Here is an 18693-nt window from a genome sequence, read left to right on the forward strand (position 1 = left end):
CGAGTGGTTAAGGCGCAGGTCTGCTATTTGGTGATCTTTCACCCTAGCCAATCTGTCTCTTTGGAGGCGTGAGTTCGAATCTCACAGGTGTCGATGTTTTTTTGCACTTTTTTTTTTTTGGTTCCATTTTCTGCTCGATCCTGCGTTATTTACGCTCATTGCCTCTCCTCTACTGGAAAGAATTTATCCGCCACCTTATCTGAGCGGTTTGTACTCCGTACTCCTGGGTGACGGCGAATTACTAGAAACGGTATAGCTTTCCTATATAGGTTTAGCGTCCCCTTGCCGCTTGGCACCGCTGTGCGTGCTCTATAAAGTCGCCCGCCATCGCTGCTTCAACTTTCAACCAAAATTCTGTTGTTTTCCTTCCACTTGGTTCTCCCGCTGCCTGGATGATCTTGGCGAGGCATTTTTACTATTGATTCTCTGTCTGGCTTCGCCATCTGATATTTGTTGGACTGAGAAAAGTTTGATTGGCACAGACTGATTTAAGACACTGATACCACCAACCACCAACAACTTCACCTCGTGACCGGCGTCGCCAATTCGCCTTCTGGCCTGCATTGGACAGGGAATCAGTTGGTGCAGAGAGACCAGTTGAAGATATTGATGTGCCACAGCACTGCTGACTTCACCTCATGGCCAGCATCACCGAATGTTGAGAAGAGCCGCGGGGATCACTATCCAGCTTCACCTTGTCTATACTACTAGACATCATGGGCTTGGTTGATGTGACGGCTCAGCTCAGCGCCTTTATCGACAAACATCATCAACATGGCAAACGATGCCATGCAGGCAATTAAGACAAACAGCAGCTTAGCGATGCCGCACAACCCCTACAAATTTCTCCATGTAAATAGGCCTTTCCCCTTCTTTCCTTTTCTTCTCCAGATTCGATATTCTCGTCGTTAGGCTACCTAGTCCAAATATGAATATTATTCGTTTTATCTGCTAGTTTCCGAGCCCGTGACACTTCTCATGGGTTCTACCTAGGTAGCTATCGACGAGAATAATCAACATGAGGGAAGAAGAAGAGGAAGGATGTGCCATCAGCGTTGACGACTTATATCCCTTGCTTCCGGCACGTGAGAGGTATACACGTGACCAGACCGTCACAGCCACACATGGACTGTCTAGAAGATTGGATAGCACAGCATGTGCTTTACATGTCACACATGGCCAGTGTGGTACTGGTTCACAAGAGCCGAACCTTCACTTTCTGCTTCAGTCAGTAGACTCGTTAACTCTAGGAGGGCCATGCGGCCCAGTCTACCTTTCCTGATGGAAGGAGAGGGAACTCACTGAGCGGCAGAAAGGGCTTAGGCATCATATAGTGAGGAAGGGACTTCATGGATGGATGGATTTCATCAAAAGCACACGCACATATATCTGAAAACGATCCCAGAGGTCTCATCTGAGGACTATTTGTTGATTGATTGATCTGATTTGACTCGATTTAATTGCTTTATGCTTGTTTTTACTTGATGGATAACATGGTTTACTGTTTGCGTTTGTCTGATTTATATTACAATGCAGTTTCAAGTACGATATCATTGATTCCAAGCTATAAACCATACACTGGTGATCAACATCTGCTCAAAGACTGCCTTAAGCCTCTCTAATAATCCAAGTACCCCATATCTCATTAAGCTTCTCCAGTCTTTCAATGAATCCCGTATCATTATGTACCCCATCCCCAAATTCAAACCAAGTGTGTAAAAGCACATCCACAATCCACAATCCCCATCACCATAACCGATTTCCGTCCATTCTCCATGACCTTCCACTTGTTTATCCCACAAAGATTAGCCCTCTGATCCATTTCCTTGATGATATCCCATGACAAGGGCCCCATCTTCATTAACAACATCAGAAGAAACACCATAGCACTAGTAGTGTTTCTCAAACGCCTCTTTCCACTAGGAAATTCGCTCACGTTTCACATTCATGCCTGAGGATTCGCGGCATCTTGTTATATGTCCTTCATAACGTTTTATCAAATTGACTTCAGCGCGTAGGCGTCTATTATGTTCTCTGAAAATCCATTGCGGAAGGAGTTGTGTCTGCATCTGCAGGTTTGAGTCTTTAAGAGATGAATGGTATTCATCTGGGACAATGATTCTGGAGAAGATGTCCTATTCCTTATATAAAAACATTTCACTGGGGTATCTTATGTCTTGTTTCTTGTCTGATGCTCGTAGCTGGTCGAGCCCACCATGCGCTGTGATGTTGCCATGGAATGCTGATAGCAGGTTTGTACATGTACTATTCCTAAGAGTTTGCCTATTCAAGTCAATTGAGCTTTTCCTCCGGAGATATTTGATATAGCCGGGTAAGCCAGTTAAACAGCGAATGGTTCTCCCATCTGCGCTGCCACCATGCGTAATTACATTCCTATAGATTCGGGCCGTTAAATTATACCAAACTTCAGGCCATTTTTCTCTTCTGGATTTACTCCTTGCGGTTGAATGCGAGGTACTAGTACTCCGTTGAAAATCCTTGTAGCAAGACAAATTTGGACGTTTAAAGCATTTATGCACTGTTGCATAACTTGTAGCATCATTATTCCGACCCGAGACGTGAAGTACTCCGGTACTAACCACCGGAAGGGCTGGATGGGAATACTTGCCAAGGAACTCTTAGCAACTTCAAACCCGGACCACGCTGAATTAAGTCAACTGAGTCAGGAGGTGTCCCAGGAGGCACTGACAACTGTCGATCACACCACCCAAACAATCACTAATCAACTTGGTATGTCCTTCATGAACCAGTTGAGACAGCTCCAATCCGATAGGGACCAAGACCGTGAGGAACTGCGCAGTGTACGCGAAGAACTGTGCGGTGTACGCGAACAGAATCTCACCACCATCGACTTCTTTATCGTCAGAGCCTCAACCCTTGATGAATGGGCAGAAGACCGAGACCCGATCTGGGATGACGATCGGAATGACTCCGTTCACGGCGGGAGATTGCGAACAGACGTTAAGACCGCGCTCTATTACGAACCGATGGAGCCCGAAAGGGTCTCACGTTGGAAAAGCCTATTCAATCATTACTACGGAATGCCCTTTAGTAGCATTGTCGAAATCATCGGTACACTCCCGGATACCGTGGTGGAAGTTATGAACCGCCGTGCAAGTGTGCAACGGATGAAGGTCTGGCAGAAAGGTTACAACCAGGGACGTCGCTCGACAATTCTTCGGCTCGCAGACAAATACATCCAGCGCTTCAGTGAGCAGGGTACCAGTGGATTAGCGGATGAGAGTGTGAAATGCGATTTTCGAATGCTTGAAAATACCTGGGAACGCGGTTGGTGGGCGGCCGCACAGGAAAAACAAGGATCATAAAGAGGCTTCATGTATATATTATCAATGAATCGTAGGTCGATATCGCTTAAGTGTTATAGTTACTCCGTACCATGAAGTTCTGAGGCGCAGTCTCAAATCCGAGCTTTCTACTGCCGCGTAATAGACCAATAACAGCTATAATAATCACCCTTATCCACCAAGCTCAGGCAAACTCTTTGCACCGGTAGAACAATAAACCAACTCCGAGCATTCTACATAGTACTCCCGAGACCACACGTACGTAGCTGTATACGAGTACGGTGATTCTTCTATGTCCGCAGTGGGGCCGTGACGCACCCCAGATTAGATTGTGAGACATCCCAAAAAGGCCAACTTGGCCGTTTACGATAAAAGCACCGCCCCTCGCTCAGGCGACCATAATCCCTAGTTAACAAAACATTCATGAATTGATGCTCAAGGCAAACTACTCGTGTCGCATGGCTGGCCCAATTGTGATCCTCTCTGTTACCGCGAGCATTTGAGCTCGTCCTCCCTTCTTATCTTGTCCGCACGCGCTCCGTCGGTCTCTTTTCGCACTTCTCCATTCCGCCTTAGAGATCGACCTTTTTCTTTCTTCTTCAAATATGACTGGGTCTTGGGGTGATGTCTGCGTTCATTGCGTAGAGCTCCTTGCTCGGGTTCCTCTCCATGTCACCTTGACTGCGGTCTTTGCTAGTGTAGTGGGATTGTTTGTCTTGGTATGTCGTCGCTACTGTGCTTACTACCTGCAATTGCTGGTCAACGACGATGGCTAACCTATTTGTCTGGTTGGATAGTTCTATACCCTCCTCTACCTCGTCGCGCCTATCCCCCGCCAGTCCTTCCCGGAAGAAAAGAAATACAGAACCCTTGCGAAAGATGGATCGACCACGAAACCTGAGCCGCTACCCTGCTGGCACGATGCCCTCGTCGACTCCAAGAAAAAATCAGGCCGGATCCTCGACTCGCCGAAAGTCGAACCAGCGGAATTGTTCATGTCTGTGGTAGTCCCGGCTTACAACGAAGAGGGCCGTCTAGGAGGCATGCTGGAAGAAGCAGTGAACTACCTGGAACGAATGTACGGGACATTGGCTACGAATAGTGACCGCGACGCGACAGCGACAGCGACTAGTGACCAGAAGAACACAACCCGACAGCGAAAGTCAGGAAAGCGCCAAGGATCAATGTGCGAAGAGCAGAAAGGATGGGAGATACTCATTGTCTCGGACGGATCTAAGGATAAAACGGAAGAAGTGGCGTTCAAGTTTGCGCGGGATCACCAGCTTTCCCTGCACCCCAAGGGGTACGCCGGTCCTTGGACGCCCAGGCCACAGGAAGGTGTTCCTATCCCTCCTGGCGCGATTCGGGTGGTGACCATCACCCAAAATCGAGGAAAAGGAGGTGCAGTCACGCATGGTTTGCGGCATGTCCGGGGTCAATACGTGGTATTTGCGGATGCGGATGGCGCGACCAAATTCGATGACCTGGGCAAGCTCGTCGATGCGAGTAAGGAGATCGAGGATGCCGGTGGACGGGCCGTGGCTGTGGGCTCCCGAGCACACATGGTTGGCAGCGAAGCTGTGGTCAAGGTTTGTCACGATTCAGGACTAGGACTAAGGCAACCGGGCTAACTGATATAGCGCTCGAAATTACGAAACTTTCTCATGCACTCTTTCCACCTGATCCTCTGGCTATTGACCCCAGCCAAGACGGCCACGATCAAAGACACCCAATGCGGATTCAAGCTGTTCTCGCGCGCCTCTTTGCCTTATATCGTCCCATACATGCACTCGGAAGGCTGGATCTTCGACGTGGAGGTGCTCATGCTAGCGGAATTCGCGAGGATCCCCGTGGCAGAGGTAGCCGTCGGGTGGCGCGAGGTCACGGGGAGCAAGCTGAATGTGATCCGCGATAGTATTGGGATGGCCTGGGGCCTAGCCGTGCTCCGAGCTGCCTGGTCATTGGGAGTATATAGACGGAGCTAGTCGCATTTTGCATCTGAGTTAAATATGAATCAGTTGAATATTGATTCTGACTAACTCTGCGGAAGTGAATATGTACGGAGGTTTATTCCGTAGATAGTAGGAGCATTACCCCTGGAGTAGAGGTTCTTTTGACTTTGCGACGTCTCAAAATGTCCCTGACTATCCTCGGAAGCTTTCGCCGTTTCCCACTATCGTTACTTATTATATCTTTCACATGTCTACAAGCAGACTCCAATACCTCGATGCCAAGGCAATTATGCTAACTATAGGAGTATCCAGTACTAATCCCATTATATACAAAATAGGGCATGAGTCACTCACAACCCAATCGAACGATACAAACGGTTTTGCCGGTGGAGATGGCCGAAAGCGATATACTCCACGGCGGGCCATCATCGGCCAAACTGTGGAAAGAACAAAGGAAAAATAACCAGCAAAAGAAACTTCTTCGAGAAAATTGAGCGGAATAAACTTTCTCGGGCTGGATCCGTCGCCGAAAGTAAGTCACACCACCGAAGATGCCGAATTGCCATAGTACTGTGAGTTGTATGGGACGGGGTGGCTTGATCTGTGCTTGGCTTAAAAGATTTTTTTTTTTTTTTTCTGGTTTATATATGGATGAGATGATGCTTTTCTGGGTTTTCTGTTTCCTTTTGTTTGCTTTTCTAGCTTAGCTTTCATACTCATACTGGTTCTGGTTCTGTCAAGTATACTTCCGACACGCAAAGCGCGAATTACGGTGTACTCTCACCTCGCTATATAGCGCATTACACCTACAATTGATTCCGTTCAACATTCAACAAGATGCCTGGGATCATCTATCCCAATGTTTACCAGCCTAGCACTCACCAGGCCAATCCTCCCAAGAGCAATACTCGCAACATAACTCTCCAATCAGGCCTTCTCCGCCTCCCAACAGAACTCCGTCTCAGAATCTACGAATATGCTCTATCCGTCCCTAACGAATACAGCAATGAACGTCCTATGATCGTGGTCAACGACCGAGGCAACGCATTTACCTCCCGCGGCCGCTACCGTGCCCTGCAAATGTGTCCAAGCTGGGAAAACGACGACGGCACGACCCGCAAGCTCCTCCGTGTCAACCGTCTCATCCACGACGAGGCAGAGGATTTCCTTTACTCGCACAACACGCTTTTCTTCCGTAATTCGTTTGATCTGGACCGGATGGGTGCCTTTCTCGATACGCTTAGCGCTACTGCGCGCAGTCGCATTCGCAGTGTCGGGTTTGAGGTGTACTTCTTTGTACATTCGCAGACGGGCGTGCCTAAGCGAACTCTGAAACAGTACGAGCAAGCGGGTCGTTTATTGCAGGAGAAGTTACCGCGATGGTCGACTGTGCTGTTTTATCTTGATCCACGGTTTTATTACCCGTCTGCGACGGTTGGTGGACGGGAGCTTTCTGCTCGGGGGGTTCTGTATCTGGCAACGAGATTCGGGGCCATGCGCAAGGAGGTGCATTTCTTCCCCGTGCCGGGTATCCATCGGCATGTCATGGACGAAGCGCAGAGGTTGCTGCGACGGGGGAGTCGTGGGTCTCAGGAAAGGCCTTCACTGTGATCTTCATCTCTCCGATCTTCTCACATTCTTGATGCGATCATTCAACTGAAAGTCACTCGCCACACGGAGAAAAAACTGTATGACGTCGCGAGAAACGATCCGATCGCGCAGTTAATCGCTATCAATCATTCCACTCCATCCTGTCGTTTTCTGTCGTTTTCTGTCGTTTTCGGCGCCAAATGCATGCTATATCGGAGTATTGGTGGAAATGGGCATTAATGGCGTTTTGTTTTCTGTTTGCATTTCTGCATTGTTGGCGTTTATGCTTTCTTCATGACTTCATATATACTTATAACATAATACCATAATGACTGATGAATTCGTGTTCAGAGACAATCGCTTTGTTTTGGGCAGATGACACTACGTCACAGTCCCGTGATCTCTCCTCTTCTGAAGCCCAAAGAATACATTATTACCTTTGTTAATCCCCCAATTTGCATCATTCTTCAAGTATCTCATACCCTGACATTCATTGCTATACTATATTATACCCTCATTCGCTGCATCGAAGATCTGGCGTTAGTTGGCGCTGTGCGTCCACTTGGCTCTGTACGTGGCCATCTGTATACCTTTACTTCCCAATTCTTACAGGAGGTCCGCCCATACATCTTACTCCTGCTGGGTCTCTTATATTTGCTATTTTCCCTCTTATTTTCTTTTTACCATCGTCCATTCCACCATTGACTGCATCCTCCATCTCCATCTCCATCTCTATCACTCATCGTCATCATCATCATCATCATCATCATCATGAAACCCTGCCTGGCAAAAGGCCTCACCGGCCATGGCTGTCTCTACAAAGAGGTCCACTGGTCCCCCACTGTCACCACCATCCAAAACCCACAATCTGACACCCCCGCCTCACGCCCCTCCTCAACCTTGGATATCGACTACCTCGAACACGTGCGATCATTCATCGACCACCAAAGAGAAAACTTCGAACTAGAGCGCAGACTCTTCGCGGATGAAAGACGACTCTGGGACGAAGAACGCAGATTGCTAAAGTCGAAGATATTCGAGTTGGAAGCGAACCTGAGGGGAAACGCCAACGCCAACGCCAACGCCAACGCCAACGCCAACGGGTATGGGGCCCACTCCAGCGTTGCTACTAACGCCAAGTCCGATCTGTTCGGTCCACCTCTACCAAACCATTCCAAGCAAGTGCGGGAGGGTTCCAACCCTCGGGGCAGGCTAGCGGGGATTTTTGGGGAGGTGGAGAAATCATCTGACGAAGGTTTGTTTTTTGTCTTCTTCGTTCGAAGTCCCGAACTTTGCTCACTGTGGTGGTAGCAGTTTCTACACCCAATTCTAGAGTGCCACGAGAGGTCATCGCTCGGGTGATGACGCCCCCGTCGCCAGCTGCACCGCCAGCGGCAGAGTCGCAGGAGACCTCGCCGTCGCCATCCCCGACTTCGCGGCATAGGAACGCTCTCAAGCTCAAGCTTTCCGAACTTGGCCCGCCGGACAGGAACCTGACAAGGGATGCAGGTCACACACCCATGGCGGCTGTTGTCGAAACAGAGACAGGCACGGATCAACCGTCTCCCAGCGAGGGGAACTCGTTGTCTCGCCAGCCGACGGAAAATTCAGAGTCTTATTTTCCGGATTTGCCAGAGGACCCCGCCTTGAAGGGTCCACTCTCCCTGTTGAACGAGGAGGAGCACGATAGGGGTTTTCTGGAAGAGCTCAATCAGAAGCTTATGGATCAGACGAGCGATCCCTCTGGTGGCCACAAGGACCAAGACGAGGCTTCTAGTCAAGATAAGCGACCATGAATTTTGGAAACATGATATAATTCGCATTTGCTTGACGGGCCGAGTGCGACGTCGAAGCATCGTGATTTGGTTGTATCACTACTAGAAGGGACATACGTATAGGTTGATTTGATGATTTTCTGGATATGAACATGGGCCTTGATGGCTTGAAACTGTTATCCCTGCCCGGTGCAGGCACTTTGTTTCTTGGGATACCATATACGATTTTATGACTTTGTTATTTTTTTTTTTTTTTTTGGCATATTCGAGCCACTTTTTTGATATGATATTGCCTGTGTCTAAGCTGATTAGATGAATGAAATCTGATTGGATTTGATGTTCTTCCTTTTCTACCCCCAGTCTATTTCTTATTCAACGGCCGGCCTGAGACTTTGATATCCCCTTGCATCGACTCGTGCAGGTCTCTGACTTGACTTACAGCCCTGCAGGTGTTTTTCATCTAGTCACCACGAACTACATGTGCTGATTTCACTTTGCACAGACGTTTCCCCCGCGATGGCCATATCTAGCAAGGGTTACTTTCACTACACTTCGAGTCTCACACACTTGTCCACGCCCTTTTGAAACCACTCTAAGACTCCACAAAGATGGATATCCCTTTGCTTCATGGAGCTTCTGCTGGCTCTGAAAAGATACAAAAAGGCGATAGAATCCCGTCCAGATCGATTCTACATTCCAATCATCATCCACTCTCTCGAGCACCAAAGCCTTCCATATCTGAATCACCCATCCAACCAACTGTGATATATCGTTGAACTCTCATCTCTACTCCACAATGACAATCAAAGCAAGCCTCCTCTTCCTCATGCTAGCCGTCGGCCCAGCCACGGTCCTCTCAATCCCAATGCCAGAAGTAAGCCCCACCCCCATGCACCACCCACCCCCCCCTCCAATCCAAACAAACACCGATCTAACAAAAACAAAAAAAAAAACCAGCCCACCAAAACCCTCCAAACCCGCTCCTCCGAATCCGGCCTAGACGCCGGCATCGACGACGGCCCCTACCTATCCTCACACTCCTCCTCCGAAGACGACGGCTCCACCTCCGACAACCTCAATGCCGGTATCCCAGATGGTCCCTACGTAAACCTCTACGATACCTACACGCCGCCACCCCCGGAGACAACACAGTACCCGCCCCCAGAACCGACTTGGTCGCCTGAGCCTATTCCTGTTCCGTCGCCGGAGCCGACGCCTGTTTCGCCGCCGCCGGAGCCGCCTGTTGTGCCGCTGCCTGAGCCTGAGGAGGAGCCGCAGCCGCAGCCGGAACCGCAGCCGGAGCCTGAACCGGAGCCGGAAGAAGAGGAGATTGGGGAGTGTCCTGCTCCTGAGCCAGAAGAGGTGTCTGAGCCTGAGCCTGAGCCTGAGCCTGAGACTGAGGAGCCCGAGCCCGAGTGTCCGTGTAACGAGCGGTTCGACTCGTTGGAGGAAAAGTTGGCGCAGATCGGCACGCAGTTGGATGCGCTGAGGCAGGTGCAGGTTGCTGTGAAGGCTCAGCAATAGGTGGATTTCCATCGGTTTGGTTTGGGATGAGATATGGATTTCTCTTCTTGACCTCTTTTTTTCTTTCTTCATTCCTCTTCTTCCCTTTTTTTGACTTCTTTTTTTTTTTTTTTTTTTTTTTTTTTTTTTTTTGCGCATTCTTACTCTATTCTTCTTCTTATATTTGGCATTGGCATGTGTCGTGCATTTTATGTATCTTGCATTACTTTCTTTCTTGCTTTCCTTCATCACTCTTGATTTCTCTTCTTATTCATTCCTTTTTACCTTTTTGACCTGTTCTTTTCACTTTTCTATTTCATGATTGTTTCCTTATTTCTTGTGGCTCAATGTATGACGGATGACGAGTTGGATTTAGATAGATTTAGCTATAGGATTAATGCCATTCTACATCTACACTTCACAGAACATCCATTCTTCTATAACAAGCAACATGTTTCAATTATTAGTTAATGCCAATACCATAAGAGTATCATAGAAAAATCGTACGACTGCGCCTGAACCAATAAACGAGAACACCTAAGTAAACAACAGTAAATAAACAACGAGTCAAGTAAAACCCAGCTCCTTCGAAATTAACAAGCACAGCGGACTAAACACCCATCGTAAAATCATGCTCAATCCCCGGCGTCACACTAGCCACGAACTTAAGGAACACAACCAGATACTGATCAACCCGAATAGCAACCTGATCTTCCTCGTCATGCTGCAGCATCTCCCACTCATCGCCTCCTTCTTTAGCTTGCTCAGAGTCCAATGATAGACCCTTAGTATCATCCACCAGGCCCTCAAGACCGCGGTCAACTTTGACGGATGAGGACTGCGCCTGCTTCAGCTTGTCGCGGCGGATCTTGAGCGCTGCGTCGGCGCGGTCGAGGAGAATTTTCATGACGGAGGCGTGGCGGCAGGGGTGCACGGAGGCCATTTTCACGTTGCCGTCGAACCATGGGAAATCCTCTAGGGTGACGGTTTTGTCTTTGTAGTCGCCGACGATGTCTTCCATCATTAGGTGTGGGGGGAGGGGTTGCGAGGGGGAGAGGTAGCCGGAGAGGTAGAGGCGGGGGGTGCGGTAGAAGTTGGAGTATGTGATGTAGAGGTTGTATGTGCGGGTTGGCCTAAGTTCACCACGTTAGCAACTGCATCATTATCATCGTCAAAAGTTGGAGTGGAGACATACTGAGTAGTACTCGACCCCCCAACCGGCTCCCGAATAATAGCCTCCTCGTCATCATCATCATCCTCCATATCAGGAATCTCCTCCTCCTCCTCTTCCTCCTCCCTCTCCCCCAAATTCCCCGACTCATCCACCGTCCTCACATCCCTCAGCCTATCCGCCTGCGACTCCGCAACAGTCCTCCCACCCCCCGTCCTCAACCACCCATCCTCATCCCCGTCACCCTCGCCACCCGCAGCAAGCATATCCTGCACGATCTCATCCTCGTGGCCCGCATCGCCTGCAAAGTTCTCATTCAGTCGTCGGTGGCAGGGCACCCCGCGGGTGACAAGGAACTGTTTGCCCGGGGGGAGGTAGGAGACGCGTTGCGCGGGGGAGGAGGCGTCGGACCAGGACCAAGAGGGAAATTTGTAGACGAGGTAGTCGCCTGCGAGGATGAATTCTTCGGGAGTGATTTGGCCTGAGGTGCGGAAGGTGGAGGTGCGTGAGACGGGGGCGAGGCGGTCGCGCCAGGTGGAGAGGGTGGAGTGGAGGATGTTCATGGTTATGCTGGATTTCTCTGGACTTGTAGATTTATGATGGCAAGAGAGGAGATTTGTAGATTGTAGATTGTAGATATGTTGTAGTGAGGAAGAAGGGAGAAGTGGCGGAGAGACAAGACCGTCATTCATATGCACGCGGGGCTCATCACATGGTCTTATCGTAGCCACGGGGTTTGGCCTCTGCTTGTCGTTTACTCTTATTCATTGCCAAGGACTATTGAATGCGCCAGACGTATTATTTCTTACTAGAATGTCTCCAAGGTACTACTAGCTAAGGGACTACTTCAGTTACGTCACCGCTGGAATGCTCACCTTGGTGGGCGAGCAGCTTGCTAGAAGACCTATCTATAGGACACTGACTTCTTCAGTCAGCGAGAAGCTTCATGGTCGCAAGCCAGCGCGATGAAGTTCTGTGTACCGCCTGATATGGCGCCCAGCAGCATCAGAGAAGGATGTGAGAGTCAAACAACCAGCCTAGCATGACATTCACTCGCCCTCCGCCATCATTCTGCCCCTCTCAACCTCAGCCTCCACCTCATCAACAACCATAGGAACCGTCCGTCCCTTCCACTTCTCCCTCTCCGCACGCGCAAACCCCTCCATACTCCTCATCCCCACTACCAAAAACCCAAGCTCTTCCCGATCAACATCAAACACCTGCCACCACTCCTCATCAACGAGTTTCACCCCTTCCTCCCGGGAGGCCAGATATATCGCAGCGGCAGCAAGTGCATTTGGCTGGTGCGTAATGTAGAGCAACTGCGGCGATAAAAGCGCGCTGTTGAGATGCTCGAAAACCCGTCGCGCGACCGATGGTGACTGCACGCCTAGGGTCTGTAGATATGTAAGAGCGATGGCGTGCGGTAGTGCGACGTGTGTATCGAAACCGAGAGCGCGTAGGATAATGGATTCAATGCGTAAGAGGATCGATCGTTCGGTTTGGTAGCCTCCTTCGGAGAGGGAGTAGGATTCCGGGGAGGGCTTCTCCGGCGCGCCCTGGGGGTTTATGAACCATAGTGGCGAGGCATCCTTTGATAGAAGGAAGGTGTAGACGTTTAGGACTGAGCGCTGTGAGGTCGGTTGGAAGGAGAGTTTCGCTGTTAGGTAGAGGGAGGCTGCAGACACGTCCTATTCAGTCATTGTGTTAACCAGCTGGTCCTCAAAACAGGTAAGTTTCATTGGTCCACCCACCTTGACAGAGTATATCCGGAGACTGCCTCCTTCAGATCCTATCCAGAACCGCGTAAAAGTCACAATAGCCTGGGCTATAACATCTTGCGACAGTCGTAGCAGCACTCCGGCTGCCTGTGTGAGTTGGGCGCCTGCAAAACGGATAGAGGTCTCGAGGTCTGGAGAAACGCCGTCGATAAACGAGGAAGAACTCGATAATTGATCTGGAGTGGCTAGAGCATTGGAGAGTTGTTTCATCCCTGCGACGTTGGAGGGGGCCATGCTGGGAGGGTGGTTAGGTTGGAGAAGTTGCAGCTGCAGATGCCATTGAAAGAGTTCGTTGTGACCGCGGAGCTCAACTCACTCTCCCTTCAACCATCTTAGCCTTCTACTATCTACAATTACACAGCTACGGATTTATTTCAATTCATACTCGTTGACTCTGTTCTCAATCTTTGCAGAGTGACTTCTATATAGAGATGAAGACGCCTATTCTCGATGGCAAATGGTAGGATACCAGTACTTCAACTGGAGAGCACCAGCTCTGCATTCCAGGCTGACCAGATGCCTACGGAGTACTCTGTACCTACAAGGCATTCCCAGAATACTCGGGAAACCTGATGCTAACCATCATTCCAATCATCCACATGGTGACGGGTGACGGGTGACGGTGACGTCTGAAGAATCGTACACCCTCGGCGACGGCGAACTGCTCTAAGAATAACACAAAACGGAAAACCACCATCTCTTATTCAATCAATCAAAAGCTCTGCCTCAACGCGTGTGGAGTCTTGAGAAGCCCTGTGTCGAGTAAGAAGAGAAAAGAAGCCGTTCAGCCACCGCATTTTCAGCGATCGACGACGTCCTCAGCAGGCGATAATAACCCGATACTCTGCACTTGAGACGCTGTCAACAGCCCAACCTCGTCAATATTCTCGATCCATAAATACAGAATCTCCCGCTAGTCGCTTACTTGCAGGCCCCGGAATCGATTCCACTTGAAACTCGGGCCCTTGTCATCTTTCAAACATCCCCCCGGTTTCTTCATATCATCTTTTTAGCGCTTGCTCACTCCTCTTTTCATTTCTCCGTTTCGCGTTTCGCATCGACCCAGAGGGCACGTGCGAGTATCAGTATCTCCGGTTGTGCTCGCTACCAACGCTCCCCCGGGAGACGACATACGGAATATCACTCGGATACGGCTTCGTTTGCTTCCCTTTCGCCTAAGTTGATTATTTTTATACATTTTTATACGTGATTACGACTGCTATTCGCTATTACGACACCCGGAACAAACTATTATTGTCCATCATTGAGTCTTTACGCTGTTGGTCTGGGCCTATTGCTTAGATTAAGTCCAATCTCCGCATCAACGCCGGGACTAAACGAAAAAAAGGAGAAAGGCCGCTCTCCCGTCAGGAGACCGCTGCTCAATCTCCGTTCCCCTTTTCCTCCATACTTTGCCCAAATTCCTCTCCCACACTTCCCCGAATCCAATCGTTAGCCTAGCGAGTCATAGCCGTGCATTATTATTGCAGCTCAACGGCCGGGCCCTATCAACGTGGCATTCCAGTCCGGTAAACCTACCAGTTACCATTCCAGAATCCCGTCATCCCTTATTCACGCCACGCTTCTTTAATTCTTCAGACGTGAACATGCTTCAAGGTCTCGAACAACCTTCCATATCACCGTCTCCGGCGCTGGATAATCTTAAACCTCCCTCGACTGCAGTTCTGTCCGTTAAGGGAGACTCAATTAAGCAGCCTTATGACGATCGTCATATATCCCACGAGGAGGACGTACCTGCAGCTTCTTTGACACAGCATATCAATACATCATCACCTGCAAAGAAGTCCCCTGCTTACTCTTCTCACCGCCGCGTCAATACTGAAATCATCTCCCGCCCAACCCCTCTGCCCTCAACACAGTCGTTCACGGAACAGTCTAAGACTACTGAAGACCTCGACGCTTACCACACAACTGCACTTACCCGGAGAAGGGTTGGAGAAGGAGCAAACCGATTCTCAAACTGGTTTCAAGGAAAGTCGGAGCCCGTCAGCGTGGGAGCAATGCACGAAGAATCACCCATGGCAACATCAAGCATCATGGAACGACCTACGGGCCTAACGCAGAAGCGCATGACCTATCCATCACCGTTGAAGCAGGTCACGACGCCTAGCCGATTTTCCCTCTTCGGATCGAAGCGACAAGAGCAGCTCCCCGCACCCGCTGAAGATGAGCTGCTGAACCTCGATGTCACCGCAACTCTGTTCCCACCCGGATCCGACGAACTCGAAGGCCAGGAGGCGTTCGATGCCCTCCGGAACAACGCCGACACAATGATCAAACGCCTACAAGCCGCCTACAAACAAAGAACGTTCGCGCTCCACGAAGCCAACGCGGACAAGAATGAAAAACAGGAGGAGCTTGAGGAAACACGGACCCGTGTCGGGCATCTGAAGGTTCAACTCGATGGAATGGCCGAAAAGGTACAAGAACAAGAGAGAGCCATCAAAGCCATGGCCGAGGAGTTGGAACAAGAGAAACAAACACGTCAACGAGAGGAAGAAGCACGTCGACACAGCGTGATGCTAGTCAAACCTCTCGAGGACGATGTCACCTCCGATTCAGGGGCCGAGTTCACCGCTTCGAAGAGAAGCTCGAAACGCGCCAGTACGTTCACCAGTGACTCTGGCTTTGAATCTGGTGATGAGAGTTCGGCAGATAGCATATTCTCGCGCCGTGGTGGTGTTGTGTCGCCGACTTCAACTGTTTCGACCATGGCATTGTCGCCCAACATCCCACAAGCCGCCCTGTCTCCCCCGACGTCGAATACATTACAACCCCGGAAAGAGCCCATTCGTACAACACCACAACGTCCGTCGGCGTATGACCGACTCAAAGGACTCGCCTCGTCCACTTTTGGTAGTAACCCGTCCAAGTGCATTATATGCCATGGCGTACCATCCTCTGAAGCTTGGACCGTGCTAGGCGTTCTCAAAGAAGAGAACAACGGCCTGAAGACACGGTTAGGAGAGCTCGAAACAGTGGTCGATGACTGCCTGAGTCTTGTTGACTAGGCTTGTTATCGATGTGTCATTTATTTCCTTTGTACTATGCATTTCCTTTGTGTATCGTGCATGACCTTGGTATATACACCTCTATGAGAAAGATGTATTGGATAGCAGCATCTTCTCGAGTTGCCTTTGTCAGGTCTATGTATTGATTAGCGGACTTCTCTGGAAGGAGGACGCATGATGAATTGCATGTCTATGAAAGCAAACTAGATATAGAACATAAACAATATAACAAGTTGATAAATCAGTATATATGTTTCATTCAATTGAGCGTAGAAAAGTGTATAAACACAAATTTGAGACGAAATATGGAGAGTCCATAGTTAAGTACGGCGGAGATGCGACCAAGTGGCCTCAACGGGTTAGCGTGGCTGGGAAGGGAAAAAGTGGCCAGCGAGGCGTCTTCACCACTTCTTCCCTTTTCTGTCCTGATCTCCTCTGTCTCTCCATTTCCTTTTCTATTTCTCTTCGATTCAATCGTTCTTCACTCTTTTTTTGGCTGGTCCTCTATTCCAGCTTCTTTTTCTTTATTTTCCCTCTTTCTCTCCCTAATCCCTCCCCCTATTGACTCGGGAGGTCAACCGTCACCATGAGCGGACGTGAGTTCCCCAGACACGCGATCGCGGTCACTCCAGCTTCAATTGATCGAGTTATACTGACTACCGCATAATAGTTCGCTTCCTCGATCTGATTAAGCCCTTCACGCCCCTCCTCCCGGAGGTGGCAGCCCCGGAGACCAAGGTTCCCTTCAACCAGAAGCTGATGTGGACGGGAGTATGTTATAACGTTGGCAACATGGATAAAAGCGCAGAGGCTGATAATTGGCGCAGTTGACCTTGTTGATCTTCTTGGTTATGAGTCAGATGCCTTTGTATGGTATCGTCTCGTCCGACACGTCGGATCCGCTGTACTGGCTACGTATGATGTTGGCCAGTAACCGGGGTACGCTCATGGAGTTGGGTATTACTCCCATCATTTCTTCGGGCATGGTTTTCCAGGTATGCATTGACTATTATACCCTGTTGTTTTTGACTTGCGACTGACGTGCGCGCAGCTCCTCGCTGGTACCCACCTCATCGATGTCAACCTGGACCTCAAGACCGACCGTGAGCTCTACCAGACCGCCCAGAAGCTTTTTGCCATCATCCTTTCGTTCGGTCAGGCCTGTGTTTACGTCTTGACTGGTCTCTACGGCCAGCCCAGCGACCTCGGTGCCGGTATCTGTGTTCTGTTGATCGTTCAGCTGGTTGTTGCTGGTCTCGTGGTTATCCTCCTCGATGAGCTGCTCCAGAAGGGCTACGGTCTCGGAAGCGGTATCTCGCTTTTCATTGCTACCAACATTTGCGAGTCGATTGTCTGGAAGGCCTTCTCCCCCACGACCATCAACACTGGCCGTGGCCCCGAGTTCGAGGGTGCCATCATCGCCCTGTTCCACCTCCTGTTGACCTGGCCCGACAAGCAACGTGCTCTGTACGAAGCTTTCTACCGCCAGAACCTCCCCAACGTTATGAACCTCCTGGCTACCGTCATCGTCTTTGCCTCCGTCATCTACCTCCAGGGCTTCCGTGTTGAGATCCCCGTCAAGTCCTCCCGCCAGCGTGGCATGCGTGGTTCTTACCCCGTCCGCCTGTTCTACACCTCCAACATGCCCATCATGCTTCAGTCCGCTCTGTGCTCCAACATCTTCCTGATCAGCCAGATGCTGTACTCGCGTTTCTCTGACAACATCCTTGTCAAGCTTCTCGGTGTCTGGGAGCCCCGTGAGGGTTCTGCCCAGCTCCACGCTGCTTCGGGTATTGCCTACTACATGTCTCCTCCCTTGAACTTCAAGGAGGCCCTTCTTGACCCCGTTCACACCTCCGTGTACATTGCTTTCATGCTCGTTGCCTGCGCTCTCTTCTCCAAGACCTGGATTGAGGTTTCCGGCTCTGCTCCCCGTGATGTTGCCAAGCAGCTCAAAGACCAGGGTCTCGTCATGGCCGGTCACCGTGAGCAGAGCATGTACAAGGAACTGAAGCGTATCATCCCCACTGCTGCCGCTTTCGGTGGTGCTTGCATTGGTGCTCTGTCCGTTGCCTCTGACCTTCTCGGTGCTCTTGGAAGCGGCACTGGTATTCTGCTCGCTGTTACGTAAGTTTACTTCTCATATCACACTATTGAATCTGATACTAACGGCTCCTAGCATTATATACGGATACTTCGAAATTGCTGCCCGAGAGGGCGACTTCGGTTCTGGCCTCAAGGGCCTTGTCCCCGGCAGCTAAGCAGGGGAACTTTTGACGAACAGTATGAGATAGGACTGTGATTTCTTTTGATTCTTCGTTTCAGGATTGGTGCTGTTACGGCGAAGACTTCTTCTGAGGTGTCTTCCACATGACAGATAATAATTTATGACGGCAAGATGTGGAGCTTGAATACTTCATTATACATGTATTGATAGTGTCTTTTATGATCTTTTTTTTTTATGTTATCTGTCATGATGGGAGTTTACAAGGAAGTGAGGCTGTGCTGTATATAACACCAAATCCTGGTTTGTAACCATATTATGAAAATTCAAAATAGATGT

At 49.8% G+C, this 18693-nt stretch overlaps 9 protein-coding genes across 9 annotated transcripts; 7 read left to right on the forward strand and 2 right to left on the reverse strand.

Moving 5' to 3' along the window:
* Positions 1-2692: 2692 nt before the first annotated feature.
* Positions 2693-3392, forward strand: ASPGLDRAFT_51809 (uncharacterized protein). The gene has a single exon (XM_022547612.1). It carries the CDS (start codon positions 2763-2765, stop codon positions 3345-3347), a length of 585 nt encoding a protein of 194 aa, XP_022396923.1. The 5' UTR covers positions 2693-2762; the 3' UTR covers positions 3348-3392.
* A 539-nt stretch (positions 3393-3931) lies between these two features.
* ASPGLDRAFT_135250 (dolichyl-phosphate beta-glucosyltransferase) lies at positions 3932-5311 on the forward strand (the record flags this gene model as incomplete). Its single annotated transcript, XM_022541360.1, has 3 exons — positions 3932-4045; positions 4124-4915; positions 4967-5311. 3 exons carry the CDS (start codon positions 3932-3934, stop codon positions 5309-5311), a joined length of 1251 nt encoding a protein of 416 aa, XP_022396924.1.
* Positions 5312-5943: 632 nt separating this feature from the next.
* ASPGLDRAFT_51811 (uncharacterized protein) lies at positions 5944-7163 on the forward strand. Its single transcript, XM_022547613.1, has one exon. The coding sequence runs from the start codon at positions 6116-6118 to the stop codon at positions 6887-6889; it is 774 nt and encodes a 257-aa protein (XP_022396925.1). The 5' UTR covers positions 5944-6115; the 3' UTR covers positions 6890-7163.
* Positions 7164-7639: 476 nt separating this feature from the next.
* Positions 7640-8664, forward strand: ASPGLDRAFT_39227 (uncharacterized protein; the record flags this gene model as incomplete). Its single annotated transcript, XM_022545042.1, has 2 exons — positions 7640-8123; positions 8180-8664. 2 exons carry the CDS (start codon positions 7640-7642, stop codon positions 8662-8664), a joined length of 969 nt encoding a protein of 322 aa, XP_022396926.1.
* A 775-nt stretch (positions 8665-9439) lies between these two features.
* Positions 9440-10167, forward strand: ASPGLDRAFT_39228 (putative cell wall protein; the record flags this gene model as incomplete). The annotated part of the gene is made up of 2 exons (XM_022545043.1): positions 9440-9517; positions 9601-10167. 2 exons carry the CDS (start codon positions 9440-9442, stop codon positions 10165-10167), a joined length of 645 nt encoding a protein of 214 aa, XP_022396927.1.
* A 408-nt stretch (positions 10168-10575) lies between these two features.
* Positions 10576-11967, reverse strand: ASPGLDRAFT_179483 (ATG3/ATG10 family protein). The gene is made up of 2 exons (XM_022542944.1): positions 11342-11967; positions 10576-11279 (listed from the first exon to the last, which is right to left on the reverse strand). The coding sequence occupies exons 1-2, from the start codon at positions 11878-11880 to the stop codon at positions 10757-10759; spliced, it is 1062 nt and encodes a 353-aa protein (XP_022396928.1). The 5' UTR covers positions 11881-11967; the 3' UTR covers positions 10576-10756.
* Positions 11968-12366: 399 nt separating this feature from the next.
* Positions 12367-13332, reverse strand: ASPGLDRAFT_39230 (putative cyclin; the record flags this gene model as incomplete). Its single annotated transcript, XM_022545044.1, has 2 exons — positions 12367-13008; positions 13072-13332. 2 exons carry the CDS (start codon positions 13330-13332, stop codon positions 12367-12369), a joined length of 903 nt encoding a protein of 300 aa, XP_022396929.1.
* Positions 13333-14705: 1373 nt separating this feature from the next.
* Positions 14706-16130, forward strand: ASPGLDRAFT_135427 (uncharacterized protein; the record flags this gene model as incomplete). The annotated part of the gene is made up of 1 exon (XM_022541378.1): positions 14706-16130. The coding sequence occupies one exon, from the start codon at positions 14706-14708 to the stop codon at positions 16128-16130; it is 1425 nt and encodes a 474-aa protein (XP_022396930.1).
* Positions 16131-16560: 430 nt separating this feature from the next.
* ASPGLDRAFT_157638 (translocon subunit SEC61) lies at positions 16561-18693 on the forward strand. Its single transcript, XM_022542397.1, has 5 exons — positions 16561-16726; positions 16801-16901; positions 16958-17125; positions 17182-18257; positions 18310-18693. The coding sequence occupies exons 1-5, from the start codon at positions 16717-16719 to the stop codon at positions 18389-18391; spliced, it is 1437 nt and encodes a 478-aa protein (XP_022396931.1). The 5' UTR covers positions 16561-16716; the 3' UTR covers positions 18392-18693.

Source organism: Aspergillus glaucus (assembly GCF_001890805.1).
Source record: "Aspergillus glaucus CBS 516.65 unplaced genomic scaffold ASPGLscaffold_25, whole genome shotgun sequence".
In the NCBI taxonomy this organism is placed as follows: Eukaryota; Fungi; Ascomycota; class Eurotiomycetes; order Eurotiales; family Aspergillaceae; genus Aspergillus; species Aspergillus glaucus.